We start from the raw sequence: 18754 nt of genomic DNA, 5'->3' as shown, positions 1-18754 counted from the left end.
ATGTCAGGTAGGAAGAACGGAATAGCTCGGCACCCAAGTCCGTGTTACATCGGACGAGCATCGGCCGGTCATTGTTCAAAGCCCGTTTACAACCCGGCCGGCGATCGCACGGTGTCCTGTTACCTGCTCGGGTACCGGCCGTATTCCTTCCGATGTCCGGCCGACCTCCGGCCGGTAGTTGCTGCCACATCGGCAGAAAAAAAACTCGCATTTTGAGACAGACTCCGTACGGTCACCGGCCGGTGTTCGGTCGGTCGCCTGAAGATGTCCGGACGGAGTCCGTTCACGTCACCGAGCTCTGCTTCCGATGAGGAGAGCTCGGTGGCACCAAAAAAATCCACCGAGCTCTACCGATGCCGGACATCGGCCGGGCTATGTGACTGGGCCATTAGAAAATGTTGCTAAACTATATAGTGATATTTTTTTTATATACAATAAAACCAGGGAAATTTAACCCATGACATAAGGATTGGTTTTATTACGAGTTCAAAAATGCGCAAAGAGAAACAAAACCTACATTAAGACAGTTTCGTCTATATCATTATGTCGTTGGGCTAAATAGCTTTTTACTTACGAATAAGGTATTCAAAGATATTTGTAAACGGAATAACATTCTATATGAAAAACATTTATTATTAAATATTGATAAAAATGTTAATATTTCAAAACTATTTTGAAGCAGTTAACTGAACATTAAAACCTATCCATAGAGAATAACGCATTGATATAGGTGTCTGGTATCAGCATTTCAAGTCTTTCTTTTCTTCTGCTATTTGTGTAACTGGCTAGCGTACATGATGTAAATGGTAATGACCTTAACTGAGATGGTGTTAAAAATATTTTTGAGGTCCTATATCGCAAGCAGAAATTATTGATACTGTTAAAAAGCTGAAATTTACTAAAACGAGTGGAGGGTTTGTCTGCACAAATTGGTATGGTATTTACGTTTTATTACAATTTATTTGTTAATACATTATTTGCTTCAAGGTCATTTCCAGAAATAATGGTTTCAATGTGTTATTGTAAAATCCCACAAGAAGGGCAGTTTGATAAAAACCAATCATTATGGAGGAATTTCACTTATCGATGTGTTAAGTATGATTCATATAACTATTGTAACCGCTCGTGTGTCCTTTTATGATGAAGTTTATAGTAGATTATCAGAAAGTCAAGCTGGTTTTAGAAAAAAAATCTACTACTGATAATGCATTTGTGTTTTAGGCTGTTATAACCAAATACATACAAAGAAAAATGAAGCCCGTTTCTGTTGCTTTTATTTATTTCAAAACAAGCATTTTACAATGTTAACCGGTAATTATTGTATGATGTTTTTACGTAAGATCAATTTATCAAGGTGTTTGTATAGAACACTTAAGTCAATATATGCTTTTCTTAAAGCTGCACTCTCACAGATTGAACGTTTTGACAACTTTTTTTATTTTTTTTGTCTTGGAACGAGCAAACTTTTGCGTAAATATCTGCAAATCAGAAATAAAAGATTGCTGACAAAAGATTAGATCGCAACTTTACATATTTTAGTCCAAAAATGATGTTTTATGCATTTTTCTTAAACTGTTAGTAACGGTTAAACCTCTAGTAACGGTTTGTGCCATAAAACATTAAATTTGGAATGGAAATATGAAAATCTGCGATCTGATCTTTTTCACCAGTCTTTCATTACTAGTTAGCAGATATTTACGCAAAAAAATCCAAGACAAAAAATAAATAGTTGTTTAAACAGTAAAACGGTGAGATTGCAGCTTTAAAGGTGTTGTGAAGACAAAATCAGGACCCTCCAATAGTTTTGAATATCCAATAGGATTACGTCACGGTTACAGTTAAAGTCAAATATTGACTACCCCGTTAATAAATAAATTTCATTGTTTGTTCTTACACAATAATGTAAGAGGTTTACAATGTTGACCTGATATTTACTGTAAGTTGAGATTATGCTGGCAGATGAAATTGCCTATCTATATGACATCTTTGTAGGTCTACAAAGAAAGGACTTTTGCAATAAATTCAAACTCGTTATTTATATAAGTAAAATGAAAGTAAGGGTATTTATGTATGGTTGTCAATTATCAAGAGATGAACAATTAGTACACTTGATGTTAAGAAGTGTTTTGATTATTTTGGTGTTCAATATTCAATTTATATGAAAAGCTACAGAAGTCAAATATCAGAACAGAGTTTCTGTATAAAATGGCCGAACATATGTCAGGAAAGGCAATACGAGTACTTGTTTCATGTTCGATTCAGAATTATATTTCTTTACCATATCAGATATTGTTAGTATTTAGAGACTACTGTAAGAAAATATGTATATAGATACAGTTTTATTTGTATTCGGTAGAACATATTACAACTCCATCTTATGATAAAGGTGTTGTATTTCGGTTCTTGATATATTGAAACTTGAAATGACGTCATGAACATATAACATTATATTACGTCATCTTACCGGATATGAAATCAAATAATAAAACATAGCAAATTTCATTAAAGGTATAATTTTTTGTTGTTATTCTTATTGGATATCTTAGTACTAATGCATCAACAGTAATCAGAATTGAATCAATCGGGAAGCTGTGATTTAAAATTATTTCGAGTGTAATACATTTAGCGCAGGAAATGGGATTGCTTTGTGGTATTCGGCTCATAACTAGAGCAGATAAAACAGAAATATAGTTTTGGCTATTTTATACAGGAAAAAGCATGTGATTAAAAGAATCTGACACGTCATCGTCAACTCGTTAAAGGCTCGCTTAATATATATCTTATAAACTCATTGAATTAATGTTGTACTATATAACGTATCATGATAGATCCTATAAACAATATCTACTAAAAATAATTATCATTATATTTTCTACCTTTTTTAAAATGGCCTGTGTCAAAACAGCTGTGTTTTGAAAAGTTTATTTAATAACTTACAACTACAACTCATTCTCTTTCCATTACATGTATTTGATTTGTTTGATATATTTATACATTCATTGATATATAAAGCTATCTAATGCATATATGTTACACAAAATCAAACACTCAGAAATAGGGGAAGTAGTGCAGGACGGAGATACTAATAATAATAATAATAATAATAATAATAATAATAATAATAATAATAATAATAATAATAATAATAATGAGATCAAATATAGCCTCATATCCAATGACTGGTTTCCTCTCTCACTACTTATGTCGGTGGTGATTCTTATATTTATACTTCGGTAAGTATGTAAGTGCGAAATCAATGATATTTTGTATTCGAAATGTAGCAATCGTTCGTCCAATTTTGTACCGTCTTTAATTTAAAGCCGCATGGAATCAGTGAGATTAACCTATTTTTCTCAAGCTTCGAAGGTTGGTGTTATTGCATGGCTTACTGGTTGATATTTATAAATCCACTGACAAATAGCATGCTCACATTGCATACTTATATACTTAAACACTTATCATAGACCACGACGATTTTTTTAAACGTAGGGGAGTGGTGAAGCGTTTTTTTTTGCATTCATGATATAAACTTGTCAGACAAAAGTGTACCAACAACCAGAGTAGTCCCCTGTGTTAGAAGTTGATTAAAACTCCAATAAAGCCTAAACGGTTTTAAGCTCACACGACTCAAATGTTGCGCTTCATTGTGAAAATGGTTACCATGTTTCAAATCAATCACAACTAAAACAATCCCCGTTAACTGTAGCAATTACGTCATGTTTATATTGCAGTAAAGTTTGCAGTATGTTATTCCTGCTTAGTACTTGCCTGAAAATGATGCCATTTGGTCGTGTTAGGAAAAAATAGGCCACTGGTCTTTTTCCTTCGGAATGGTTGTTTATTTTCATACCTATGAATTTAGCAAAATAGTTTTAGGGCACTCTTAAATGTATTTAAAATGACCCATTATAAAGTCAATTCGTGCTAGTTTATTTCAGGCCTAACAGGCAGGCCAAACTTCTGAAATTTATATTTTTTCTCGGGATTTTCCGTTTGAATCTAAAAGCCAAGCCAAGTTATATGTTGTTAAGGTAATGGACATGTCGCTTCACAATAAAAACGATTTACCTCCTACTTATACCATTATATGACATATTGAACTGACATTGAACGTATAGTGGGTAATTTGTTTGTTTCAGTGTAAGATCGTAAACTGACAGTGCTCCAAAAACTGTATTTCCTGATTGGCATATTCAAAAGTGGAGAATTGACGTTTAAGTGTTAAAATATTTTACGATCTTTCACTGAAACAAACAATGTTTATTTCTATTATAGATATAAATAAAACATATTATGCCATTTAATTGTAGTTTTCATAGATATGCCATAATAGTGTGAAAACGTAACGTAATTTTGGAAATTACCTCGTTGAACTTTGTATTCCAGTCTTGAGCGTTCGAATGTATGAAGTGGACATGAGAAAGGGCTTAAAATGTGTAACGCTTGTCATTCCCTTCAACAATTAATATTTCAACAAACTTATTGCAAAGATACTGAACATAACAACATTCCTTTAAAAAGGGTCGTGAACAACACGTGGGTATTTGTCTCAAGTTACAAACTTTGTTTTAAAACACGTTTGAACAGTATGTTCCCATTCCCTCACATACGTGCATCATAATTGATGCGAGCTCATTCTTAAAGCATAACTATGCCACATTTCGTGAGCATTGATGTTCAAATCAGTTAAGGGCGGACACTGTATTCCGGCTGTATTCTCCGTAAGTTTGTCTGGCTAACTTATGAATCATTCTCTACTGTTCTGTTGCACTGAAGAGGTCTGTAAAATGTAGACACTTAGCGATCAGTTATATGGCGTGAGTGAAACAATGCACAATAAGACACATACAGTGATCACCTTAAGCTTTAAATGGGTTGGAGGTGCAACTTCTTCAAGCTTCATAAGGCACAATACGCATATCATTTTACAAATGATGGAAAAATATAACCAAGTCCAACTATCTTATCGGAATGGCAGATTATTTAAAACATTAACAAAACACAGTATTACAAGTACATTCGGTCATTGACTGCACGGTTACATATACGTACTGGCATTGACTGCACTATTACATGTACTTACTGTCATGGAGTACGCTGTTACATGTATAGACTGGTTTTGCCTGCACTGTAACATGAACATACTGTTATCAACTGCACTGTTACATGTACCTTCTGTTATCGACTGCACTGTTACCTGTTCATACTTTTATTGACTGCACTGTAACATGAACATGTAAGTGACCGCACCATCATTGACACATACATTCATTGACTTCATAATCACATGTACCTTCTGTCATCGTCTGCACTGTTACATGTACCTTCTGTCATCGTCTGCACTGTTACATGTACCTTCTGTCATCGTCTGCACTGTTACATGTACCTTCTGTCATCGTCTGCAATGTCACAACACGTACTAGTAACAGTGCCGTTCGATGACAGTATGTACAAGTAACATTGCAGTCGATGACAGTCTGTAACATGTGCATATTGTCATCAACTGCACTTTTACTTGTACATACTGTTATCGACTGCACTGTTACTAGTACGTACTTTCATTGACTGCACAGTTTCTTGTTCATACTTTCATTGACGTCACACATACTTTCATTAGTTGCTATGTTACTTACACATAATATCCGTGCCTTATCAAAGCCTTATGGCATTTGTATTTATCTAGGCATAAAACATATACAGAAATCAAAGCCTTGATGCAAACTCGAATATCTAGTCGCAAACTCGATTATCTCAGCATAAGGCCTACTCAATGTCTTAAGCATATTCACTGCTCTAAACATAATCACACTTCATGATCTGATCCTAAGACATACTCAACTATCTATGAAGTCTAAGACATATAAAAGGACCAAACAAATAACTTAAACTATATCAAACACGGTTAAATAACAAACTTAAGCTTCCAGTCAGCAACTTCTGTTCATGTAACTAAGCTTTTAAACACATCTGGTTCGGTTGTTAATGTTTCTTTTTAAACTCTGATGCTTGGGTCGATAATGAGCTTAACGAAACAGTTCTAAGCGACAAACTTGTATACCAATTATCCTCATAAAGATTTGGTACACGTGAACTAAGGCTTTTTTAATTATGTTGTAGAAAAGATTGAAAGAAGAACAAGCATGTTCAGCAATGAAATCGATCTGCGCGTCGCCTGGTCTCGCTAAAGCTATTAAATTGCATTCGAACATGAGCGAATTATGATTTTATTGCGTTTAAACTGATTTATAACGGTTGCATGTACTAATATAAATTCATTGTGCTCGTCATTTTTGGTAAATTTGATAAAATTGGCGCCCAAGATCGGTTTACCTGCTTTCGCAAAGAATGTCGATGAATAAATTAAAGTCAATATATTTCTTATCTTTGAATTTACGTAAAGCTTTATTTCCCAACATGCAGAATCAGATCGAATAACAGAAACGTATTATCAAGTTTTCAACTGCCAAAATCGCAGTTAATCAATTGTTTCCCGTGTTTCCACATAAACTGTCCTTTCAAATGTTGTTGAATACATGTATAAGGAAGCACAGCTGGTCCTATCTGGTTGACCAACAATCACACAACCTCAGAATCAGCAAGTTGACATGAGAAAGTTGTTATATGTAAGAATCTGTTGAAAGAATTTTCATAACGCTTCGTCTTCGATTAATATGAGACGCTGTCGTTGAGACTAAAGAACAATTTGCACCGATATATACAAGGTAAAGCATAATAACTCAATTCCTCAATCCGAATTCAATACACCTTAGTAACAGGTGCATCATATTCTGATCATTTTAGCAAGCACTCATGTATTCAGTTTCGATAAATAAATGAAATATAGCTTGTAATGTAATGATGGCAATAGGAAAATACATGTTGTATTCAATATATTAATGAGACTCAAAGGGTATCGTTGCACAACCTTACGCTTAATTCAAAAGCAAACTCGGACTGTACATGATCCACTAAAAACATTTGTTCCAGCGATAAAATGCTTTTCAAAATTATTTCTAAAGAACGAATAGCGAAATAAATGATTTGTTATATTTATTAAGGCACTACTTATAACTTGTAATAAAATTGTAAAGATAAAAAATGAGTTGACGTTAAAAAGGTCTTGATGCCCGGGAGCTCAAGTTGATAACATACATATATAAACTCGAATTAATATATTTGGGGGTTCGGATCTCTCGTGCCAAAGGTTTGACCTTCTGTAGTTTAAAATATGATTTTTGGTGAAATCTGTGGCTATATTTTTCTACAATATCGCCACTAAATTTCTATTGTGATAAGTTTCCAGTGACCCACTCTCCCTCCTTTGTATCCGCTAATGGTTTCATATTGCGTGCGTCTTTGTTCATTTGGCGTTGAAAGTTGTGCCATTCAACACGAACTTGCAGGATTTTGACATCTGTGATAGAACCTATAGTTTATAATGTAGTATTGTGTCTAAGACCTCATTGATGTTTGTAAAAATCGAAACATCTGACTAGTCTGGGAAAAGATATTTCTCAGAACAGAAAGGAAGAATTTATTATGCATCTGGTTACTGTAAGAGCTTATTTAAAAGAACATGTTTAGTTGTCGAGACATCGCAACACTGGTAATATGTCCTCTAATAACTTCTTAGGGCAATGTAATGAGACGTATTTGTAAGCATTGAAATTGCTTTTCTGATCTTGAACTCGCTTTAATCTAATTAGTATTTTATTTTGTCACCTCAAATCCTTTTCAATTCCGACAACATGGTAGACACTGGTGAGGACTAAAATGCGAATTTTCATTTATCTTTGAGTTCTAAGAAGGTAATCTCCAATGGTTATTTGATGAAATAGTAGTATGCCATTATCACTTCAACCTTAAGCACGATAAAATAGCATTTTTAAGAATGTGCTTTAGAATATTAGTACAGTGGAATGGCCAGTGAAAATCGATACAGTCAGCGATAAAGAAGAGTATTTATTATGGGCTATATACTGGAAGTTGTTCATATTTCAAAGTTTTCAATGTTTATCAAAAGCAATATTTCCCACGGTGTTTTATCGGGTGTCGGTACCAACATGCCTTTACAGGCAGAGCTTGGTATATATTCTGCCTGCAGGATGGCTAAAAGGTTTGTGCTCCATTCTCAGTGTTGAGATGTTAACCCATTAATAAGCATTGCTCCATTCAAATGGAGTGTCAATCGATTAGCGCAAGTAGTATCAATGCAAAATTAGAAGACAATATTATATATATATATATATATATATATATTAATTAGAAATGTTATTTAAATGAGTTCCCCCACAGACCTTTTTATTAAGTTTTGTACACCTTTTGATATGTATAAAGAATAGAATTAAACATTGTACAAATAACCAAAAATACGCAACAGACGATGTTCCAAAAGACTGGCCATTCTCCTTCATATTGTTGGAACGCATAATTCCATAGAAAGTGCTCACATGGAGTAACATTGCTATAGCGTGGCCGTGATGGGTGGACACATTGCGGGAAGCAGCTACTTTCTGTGTGACCTGTGAACCTTAACATTACGTTATTATGTGTTAACTGCTGTATAGATGGTGACTCATTGTAACCTGTTTATATTTTGTTTCACCTAAATATGTCCATATTAAATAAGAATTATTGAAGTACGAAACTACAATAAGAATCAATTACTTTTTTCTTTGCATTCCTTGTAATTTGTTATCATTTTGAGTGAGGTTTTCTTCTATATGTCCTGAAAATATCTCGAATAAAAATACATCAATGGTGAATGAAATACTAAAACCACCCATCCTTGGCCCATCACCTTAAGCCCGACATCCCTTCATTAATCTTGGGGGAAACACTTTTAAAAGTTCATTCTCATGGACTGTCCATTTATTACTTAGAGGTTAATACACGGCATAGCCGGGTCGTTGAGTGATAATTGGCCCGTGTGACTCATAATGGCCCCAGACCTTGTCGAGGGACACTATGAGCACGAGGGACAATTTTCACTCAACGGCCCGGCTACGCCGTGTATTGACCTCTTTAACACATATGTTTTTTTTTCTTCTTATTTTGCAAGTATAAAGTTTTCTTTTTAAAGTTTACCTACAATCCAGTTGTGCATTCTCATTTCGCTCTGGCTTGACAACGATGAGTTAACTCACTCTAAAATTAAATTTTCTTTTATTTTGTTTTTAGTTTTTTAGGGTGAGCAAAACAGGCAAACAACATTTTGTTGTCAATTTTATGTTTCCATTTCAATTTCAATTGATCACCTTGAAAATTCAACAACACATCTATCCGATTTTTCTGTAGGAATCACTGACATATATTTGTTAATATCCTGAATAACTGAATTCAATTCAATAAACATGAACACTTAGCAAGTAGAACGACTGTTTGTAGTTAAATAAACCAATACTTCGTATTAATGATGTCAACATGTATGAACAGTTGCTGTTTTTTAAGTAAATTCAATTTTGCCGCTTCCTTTGTTTGTTTTTTTTTTGAATATCAAAAAATCGCCGCCCTAACGGTCCACACTGGTTATCAAACACTATCATATCTTCCTTACCTACGTTCGCGTTTGCCTCCCTTTAGGATTTTAATAATAAATTTGGTCAAGCAGATAATCAAATTTGATTTATTTAGTCAAGAAATTAATTTACAGTCGCCAAAATTGATTTTAAGGCGAAAATGGAATTTACATGCGAACGTTCTACGGGCCGCAAAATAATAATCGAAAATCGGTCCGGGTCGCAAAACTGATACACGCTGAGTCATGGGAAATCGCAAAATCCCTATACAAATGTGTTACAATATATAGTAACATAAGTATTATTAATAAATTTATTATCCACTAGCCTTGTTACAGTCAATACACAATGCAATATTAAGTTTTTCGTTGGTATAAGCCTACGACCGCAAGCATACATAAAGGTGTATATAATTATAATGATGATAAATTTAGTACTTCAGGTTCAATTGGCCAAAGCTCTATTCTATATTCTGAGATCATTGTAATAAGTTTATGTATCGCTTCAATATTTTCATGTTTTACTGTTTCGCGACATCCTTTGATTATGACAAAATTATTTTTGGGACATTCTATGTTTTCTAAAAAAATTTATGTTTTAACCAAATTGCTGAGAATATTGTATCCGTGAAAGGATGTATAGCAATGTATAGGTTAGAGATAATTAAGTAATTTCTTCATGAATAAGTAACCTAAGGAAGCGGAGCGTAGCGAAGTGTGTCTATGGATATATTTGTCAACAACGTTCTGCAGTTCGAAGCCTGGGTTTTGTCGATTGGAGATTTAACATAGTATAATAAACAAAATATGTATGCATTATGGAAAGGGAAGATACATTAATTTATATATACATTTTAAACATTTATTCAATAAATGTGTTCATTGAAAATTCAGTTTTTCTTCACGTCATGCAGAAAATGATCGAATAGTACACATATTTTATCCCGGCTCACTGGCAAGTATATAATTGCCGAAATAAATGCCAACTGTATGCTATGTTTCCACAGAATTTGACCTATCCAATAGTGTTGAATAGAAGTATAAAAACACAGCGATCTGGTACGATCTGGTTAACAAAATACCACACAATGTTTACCAGACACATACAGATGACATGAGAAAGTCGTAAAATGCAAGAAGGATAACATTACAATTTCGAAATGTAAGACCATGTTCAGATAATTTTATAACACTTCGTCTTTGCTTCTCTTTAAACATTTCCTTTGAGAAACAGTAACAATTTGTTTATATATATACACAAGGTTAAGAATAATAACTTAATCCTTAAATCCCAATTTACTAAACCTTAGTTACAGGTGCAACAAATGTTAATGCTTCAATGTTAATTTCAAGCAAACATTTATGAAATCAGTATTGATGAATAAGAAATATATAGATAGTAATATTAAGATGGCAAAATGTTGTAATGGATATATTGATTTTAAGCAAAGGATAGCGTTGAACAACCTAACCTCCTATTCAAAAGCAAGATCGTTCTCTACAGTCATAAGAAGAGCACTTTTATTAATCCAGCAAATACAATTAAATTATGAGCATACATCTTTTTAAGCGAGTGAAATCAAAACAAGTGATTTGTTATATTTCGTTAAACACAACGGAATCAAATAGCAATAAGTAAGATTTGTTTGAGGAAGAAACATGAGTTTACTTTAGAAAGGTCACAGCCCGGGAACGTAAGTTGATGACTGAAAACAATTTACTCAAATATTTGCGTTGGGGTTCGGGGACTTCTCCAGAGTATTGTTTGAATTATTGTGTTCTGAAATGATGGATTTTGGTTTATTTTGAAGCTATATTTGTTGTACAATTTTGCCATGAAAAGTTTTTTTTTTCTCAAAACAGACGAAAAGTTATTTATCGGGTTATCGTAAGATCCTCTTTGAAATAACTTGTTAAGTCGTCGAGATATCAAATAATATGTATATGTTCACTAGAATTTTAACATTTGAGGGCAATGTGAAAAGACGTATTTGCAAGCTTTGAAATTATTTATTCCTGGTATTTTTCCCCTACAAACTATTGTCTTTCGTCACCTCAATCCCTTTCCCGTTATAAGCTGCTGAGGAGAGTTTCCCAAAAATTGTATTTTGATGAAAATGGCGTATGCAATAATCACTCCAGGCTCAGGAACGATTACATTGCCATTAAACGATAACCATGACATTAAAGGTGGACACGTGTGCTCCTTATTCTGCATTGTTTGGTACTCGAATATTAATCCATAATCGAGCTTGTTGTCTCTATAGACCATTAATGAAAATCAGCCGTCTTCAAAACTGAACCAATGTTCAAACAATTCATTATTGCTTTAAAGGGAAATGGCGCGAAGTTGGAAGCAGTCAGCAATTCATAATGTGAAAATATTTGTATGAATAAAGGGCTATTTACTGAAAACAGTTATTTTGTTTCAAGTGTTTATCAAAAGGTCAATCAGGAATTGTAACAATTATCCACTTACCTAGCATGATTTGATACAGAATGCAATATTAAGCTGATTGTTTTGAACGGCTGCTGCGACAGCATAAGCATACATATTAGTATACATATAATAAGGATCAGTTCTGTAATTAAGTACATTTTCAAGGTGGTCGATGCTTGCAGGTTATCTTTAAGGTAGCCATATAGACCCGCGAAGATGAGAGTTTGTTTATAGCAAATGTCAAAGCTAAGCATTTTGCTGATCAAAAGATTTACGGGATCTAGAAAATGGTTCTGGCGGTCATCTGTCAACAACAACACGTCCTTGAAAAAACTTAAAACATACTCGTGAGAAATGATGTGATCATTACATGTTTTAAAAAAAAAACATCCCGTGTGTTTTGTTCTTCTTATTCTATATGTAGTGTCGTATATGCCGCGTTCATCAACAGCATTCGGGCACAGGTAATGACTTTTTTCCAAGCATAGACGATTGGTCTACTTCCTATCATTTTGGTTTAATTCACACAATTAATGTAGTTGACTCTTCAAAAGCAAAAATAAATATAATACTCTGCCTCTTGGTTTAAACAATATTTATTTCGATATAATATGTACAATTAGTTTAGTTCAGCGGATTTGAACATAATCAAAATTAACCAAGATAAAATATGTAATGCATTGAAGCAAAGAACATGTAAATTATGCACAGAACATTTGTGTATACAGAATTGAGAATTAAGCCTTGATGCTTATACTACGTCTCACTTCTGTAAGTCATTACGCTACTTAGGCTAGTGCGCAAGTTGCAGTGGCTCGAATAAATATAATCTCAAGTCGTATGTTGTAATATATGGTATGTAAATAGAACTTCAAGTTGTTTTTGTCTGTAATCAATTAGTTAGAAGGAAGAAAGGATAAGGGTAGAAGAAAAGGAAGGTGAAATGAGTGGGGTAGTACAGGAACTGGTAAGATCGGGATCGGGATAAGGTTTGATATAATTTGTACTCAAAAACGTTATGATTGACCTATATAGTTCTGGACGTGGTCAAAGATTAGATTGTTCGTTTGATATGAGGCTTCCTTCGGTCCAAAGAGTAAAAGTTTGAGAGACAAATGACCAACGGTGGATAACTGACCATTGAGATTATTTCTTTGGACCTTTTACGTATAATGGAAAGGTGAAGAAATAGTGGAAAGTGTCCTCGATTTCACCGCATTGACCATGAGGACTGTTGACAATATTTTTTGAATATATGTTCATTAATATTGCTACAGTGCAACCGCAACCTCGCGTGACTGGCACAAGATTTGTGACCACCTTCGTAGTAGAAGTCGGGAACTTGTTTCATGTTCTTATTAAGTTTGTATTTAAAAGAAGGCACGGATTGCGATAAACGAATTTCTTCCGGGAGTGCGTTCCATGCGGATATAGTTGATGGCAGTATAAACTCGTCAACAACTGTAATTTGCATGAAATGTTCCGAAGGTTAGCTGCATTTCGAAGGTTATACGAAGTATTGTCGCCAACTCTTGTTGGAATCAGTGAAGTTAGAAATGCTGATGTAAGAGAGTGAAACATCTTGTAAAATAGGATAGGTTTATGTTAAGTCGCCTTTCTTTGAGTGGTTCGATTTAAGATTCAACATGAAGATTTATCAAAGATATTAGTCGAGTTGCACCGGATAAATTTATGGTCGCCTCATGTTGTACTTTTTCTAATTCATCCCGTCAGCTTGCGTCAGATTATTCCAGACAACATCGGCATATTCCAACAAGGACCTAATAAATGTGAAATACAGAACCTCAAGCGATTTACGATCAAGAACGTATTTAAACGATCACATCAGTTGAACTCGCTGCCAAGCCTTCTGATTGACGGATTGAATATGATCGCGCCAGATCCGCAGCAGGTGCTAGAAAGTGTGACGCCAAAGTGTTTATTATCTGTTACTTCGGTTATTTGGGTATAATTCATGAATATTGAGGGATGCACATGCCCATTAGACTTTCTAGTGAATAGTAGCTCTGTTTTTCCATGGAGTTTTAAGTGTGAAAACAAAACATTCAACATCTAATTATCTGACATCATAGTTTGATAATGTTTGTAAAAAGTATGTTATAGGCAACTCATTTGTTAATGCGTCAGAAAGAGCTGCTACTAGTTAAGCATTTTTATTTTTAAATAAGTTCAACACGTATCTATATAATATTATGCAAGTTGTATTTGGGACCCTTACATAAAACATCTGAAGTCATATCTTAACTTCATACATTTCCTAATCCTTTCATAATCAAAGTAAAAGAAGAGCATAAGTGTTAGTGTGACCTGAAAACATTATACAGATAAGGTATAACATTCTAACTATAACATCTTCAAAAAACTTACAGCATCCCATTCAATGACATGCAATGAGGTGCTTGAGATATGTATTGCATTAGCTATACACTATATTGTGTTAATCAGACATTGTTTTAATGCCGGTTTTTAAATACAAATACCCTCTTTCTCCTCTCTTATCCTCTTTTACCTTTTTTATTTTGTTCCCAAACAGAATTTACGAATTTTGTATTCGATAAGTGAACATAAACTAAGCTTACTATAGCATTGTTAATCACACAAAATGTTTAACTTTCAGCTATTATCTTGTCTATGTACTTCGTCTGTAAAATATCTTTAAATATTAAATAATATTAAATAAAGCCAAACCACGTTAAACACTACCACTTGATTCAATTCAACAATATCAATATTATTGTGTTATCTGCATTGTAAGCTGTATAAATGTCCGTCATTAAATATGTACTTTTGCTAAGGTTTGGAGAAGAACTTTTTAAGATATATGTATCTTTCGTTCTAATCCTTTTCTTGATTATATATGTGTTTTCTGTTTGTCTGTGTATACTCTGATGAATAAAATATGTTTAAACTAAGTACAAATATCCAGCTTGAGAGGATTAAGTCACCTCAATATAAACAAATTTCTAATTGTGGAAAATGATAATGTTTTCCGGGAAAACCGTTCACTTAATGACCAAGCTAGAACAGAAATAATAAACCAGTATTGCCCCCTACAGTTTTGGGATAGTCTTTCAAGAGGTTTTCAGATAGACTATGTGACGATTGTTATTTTTTTTTTAAATATCAATTCTTTATAAGGCAACTGGATCCCTTTTGTTGATATTGTCTGTTTTATAATATGTCAAAAACAAATTCCCTGTAGCTAAGTTGTTAAGGTACATAAATTTTATTTTTTGTCCAAAAAGCTAAGTTTTAAAACCTAGCAGATCTCTTTTTCCGTGTCTACAAGTGATAAACACAAAATGTAATGATCTCCAATTGCAAGAATATGTAATACTGTCTTTAATCTACTGTGAATAAAAATATAAGAAAGCAACTCACTACAAAACAAATAATAAAAACTAAGTCATCTGCTTTAAAATCTGCTTTTAAAAAGTTTTAAACCAAGCAGTCTTTATGATATTTAAATGGAAAAAAACAACACAGAAACAAGTACAATAGTCGAAAGTTTAAATAAAACCCCGTTTAATGGCACAGGGTCAACGCCAAAAACATATCACACAAAAACAAACAAGAGCAAAGAACCAATTTTATCAACGGAATACAAATGAAAACGGGGCTTTTATGGCACAGCTTCCAGTAGTGGATCTCTCTCCTCAATGTTTGGAGCAACTCCGAACCCCATAACGGGTTCACTTCTGTAGTAAAAGGCAATGCAAATCGCATTACTAAGTAAGCCAGCACTTGCTACACTAGCGCTAGGTGTTTGTTTCCAAATAAATACTGTTATGGTTTGTACTGCATATACAACAGTCAGATTGTAGCAATAGTAAATTCGCACAAGCAGAACAATATGGCTGGCATGCTCTGGCATTTTTTAAATCTGTTTTCATCAGATACAGTTTTTGAAATACAATTCATAAATATTATTTACTATAATCTCTTTCTTTACAACAGTCATTGAACATTCAAGTACATGGAATGTTGTCTGCATGTTTGAGGGTTTTTTTAAATTTAATTTCATATATAATAATAACTATATATGATAATAACTCTAAATAAAACTAAAAACAGTGATAAAATAGTCAATGCATCCAATGTTAACTACATATCTATGTTTTAGAACAAAGGGAAATAATATAAACAATAACAACTGCTTGTAGTATATATAAATATTTCACTACATACTACTTTTAATTTCAATTAACACTGAAGTAGAGATTTCCCTGATCATATTGGAAGTTTATTCTTGAGAAAGAGAGATATTCAGTTCTAAGATAAATAGCCATTATATTTAAATGAACCTATATTTTAAATGCAAAACTATGATTAGAACTTTTTACTTAAGTCTTTCGACAAAAAACGACTTACATTAGTTAATGCGAATAACAACCACTTATATATCATGTAAACGATACGAAAGTATTTTCCTTCAAACTGTACTGATGTAAGAGCTATTGGCGTGTCTGCCCTTTCTGTATTGGGCATTTTAATAGCTAATGTTTCTACTACAGGATAATTGTCAATAAGCTTCAAGTCAGTAATGGTTTGGTCTTGTCAGACAACAAGGGTTTACTGGAACACGAGTCTAATTGGGTCTTAAACAAAATTTACTATACACGATCGTATAGTAACTATACATTGCACATTGCAACGGCATGTGCATGTCTCGTTCATTCCGACACCGTCACAAATTTACACTGTATTTCAAAAAGTAAAAACCAATCTTATTGAATATGTGGCTAAGTCCTATGGTTCGTCGATGTGTTTGTTCATGTTATGAAAGACTGGCGATTTGTGTAATCATGTTAGCAAACAAGGAAATATTATTGGTCTTAACCTTAAGTTTTAATACTTATAGCGCATGCATAAAACGTGTATACCTGTAATTATGATCATTACACACATGAGAAAATAAATCAAAATATCGAATACATGCACACAAGAAAAAAACACGTCCTTATGGTTCGGCACACGGGCAATGTCCTTCTTTAAGATTGCCTTATGTGTACATCTGTACATATAACGGGCTTCCTCAAACGATGTATAAATTCCACATTGATACATTATTATAAATGTGTATTCGATCACATCGAAACTGACTAAAAACGTTTTTGATAATAAATAAAATCGTAATATTTTTCTATTGCGGTGTTATTGCATTTGTGCTTTGACTGGCAGTCCACAAAACTGTTGTACATTTCTGGGAATTATATGTTAATATTCAAACTCTTTTGATTTAATGCTCAAACTTAATATAACAAAATAATTGAGGATAGGAGTTTAAATGAAAAAAAAATATCTTAGTGTAATATACACATTTCAATGAATAAAACGATTTCCGTGTCCCATTGGTTCTGCTCTCAGGTTGCCCAGTCGCTTAAGTTTAACTACTTCGAGTGCATTATTCAGTAAATACTGTAATTAATACATTGGTCTATGTAATATGTATTGCTATATACGTACACAATGTCATCATATTTTGTCATAAAAAATAATTAATTATTTTGTATGTAGAGTCGGTGCCTTTGTTCTTTGATTAGCAGTGTACAAAACTCGTTTGCATTTCAGAAAATCAATTGTGATAATTCAATCAATTCTGCTCAGAATTAATATAAAATTTCAGTGTTTTCAGTCAGTAAAACGATTGACATGTTTTACGAGGGTTTTCTGTCAGGAGCATACTATTGGAATGCTTAAATGAAGTTAACCAGTAAATGAAGTTTTAATTTTTCTCGTGCCCTATGCGGGCCTTAGTCAAGGAAGAATGCATTTAATACATTTTTCTCCCACCTCAGATAAATAGATGCAATAGTTTAACCATGCTAGATAAAATGCCCGTAAGGAACTTCTTTTTAATGGTCACCACATTGTAATTACCTCCTTTGCTGAAGACTGTCGTCTGTAGCATCATGGACATCTTGTCTTGTGACAATATTTAAAACGCTGATTAATTATTTCTCGCTTCAAATGTAACCATAAAATAGTTGTTACGCCCCTTTCAAGAAAGAATGCTTCACTTTCCTAAGATCTATTTAAAGACCGATTTGACTATTAACATAATCTGAATCACTGCGCGCATATCCATGACAACCACGTATTATCGCATATCCATAAGCAATTATTTTCACTAAGCACAAAAGAGTTCCAGCAAAAATAGATTTTTACTTAATTGTGTTTAACTGAGGTGGGAGAAAATCATCTACGCATCTACCATAGCCGCTCGTGTAATATAGGTTCATCCCGACCCTCGCGCAAACCTCTTTTCCGCAAAACACCCTACGCTCGGGTCGGAATGAACCTATATTTCACTCTCGGCCATGGAAGATACTTATATTCTAGTATGTACCAGGTTTTATTATTTTAGCCAACAGACAAGATGTTCTGTTACTCAGACTTAACGCTTTTCAACAGGTGATTTTATTAATGTAACGTTCATGTGGGTTTAAAAATAATTTCAAGATGATCGAGGTGACATTTTGCAGAAAATATATTTTTGGACCAACCATCGACTCCGTTGTGAAAAGACTAATTGTGAACTGATCTACAAACTTGTTGATTTTTCACTAATTGTTTAATGAAATAAGTTACTTACTCTGTCTGAGTTGACTTTATTCATAAATAGGCGAGTAAAGATGCGAAAATAGAATCTCGTGTTAAATGACTCCAAAATCTGAGAATAAAAAACCCATATAAACTAAAAACAGATGCTATGGTGGGTGTTTACATATAACGCTTAACCTCAATGTCAACCTCGGTTAACGCCTCAGTTGGAA

The 18754-nt window shown here is 33.5% G+C and overlaps 1 protein-coding gene across 1 annotated transcript in view; it reads left to right on the top strand.

Moving 5' to 3' along the window:
* The window catches only part of LOC128245842 (calcitonin gene-related peptide type 1 receptor-like), a 60660-nt gene continuing 41906 nt past the window's right edge, over positions 1 to 18754 (top strand). Inside the window, exon 1 of the mRNA XM_052964066.1 lies at positions 1 to 174. Coding sequence (XP_052820026.1) covers positions 1 to 174 — 174 coding nt within the window. The remainder of the gene's footprint in view (positions 175 to 18754) is intronic.

This window comes from Mya arenaria, chromosome 9 (genome assembly GCF_026914265.1).
Source record: "Mya arenaria isolate MELC-2E11 chromosome 9, ASM2691426v1".
Classification (NCBI taxonomy): Eukaryota; Metazoa; Mollusca; class Bivalvia; order Myida; family Myidae; genus Mya; species Mya arenaria.
This window is presented reverse-complemented; position numbering and strand designations above follow the sequence as displayed.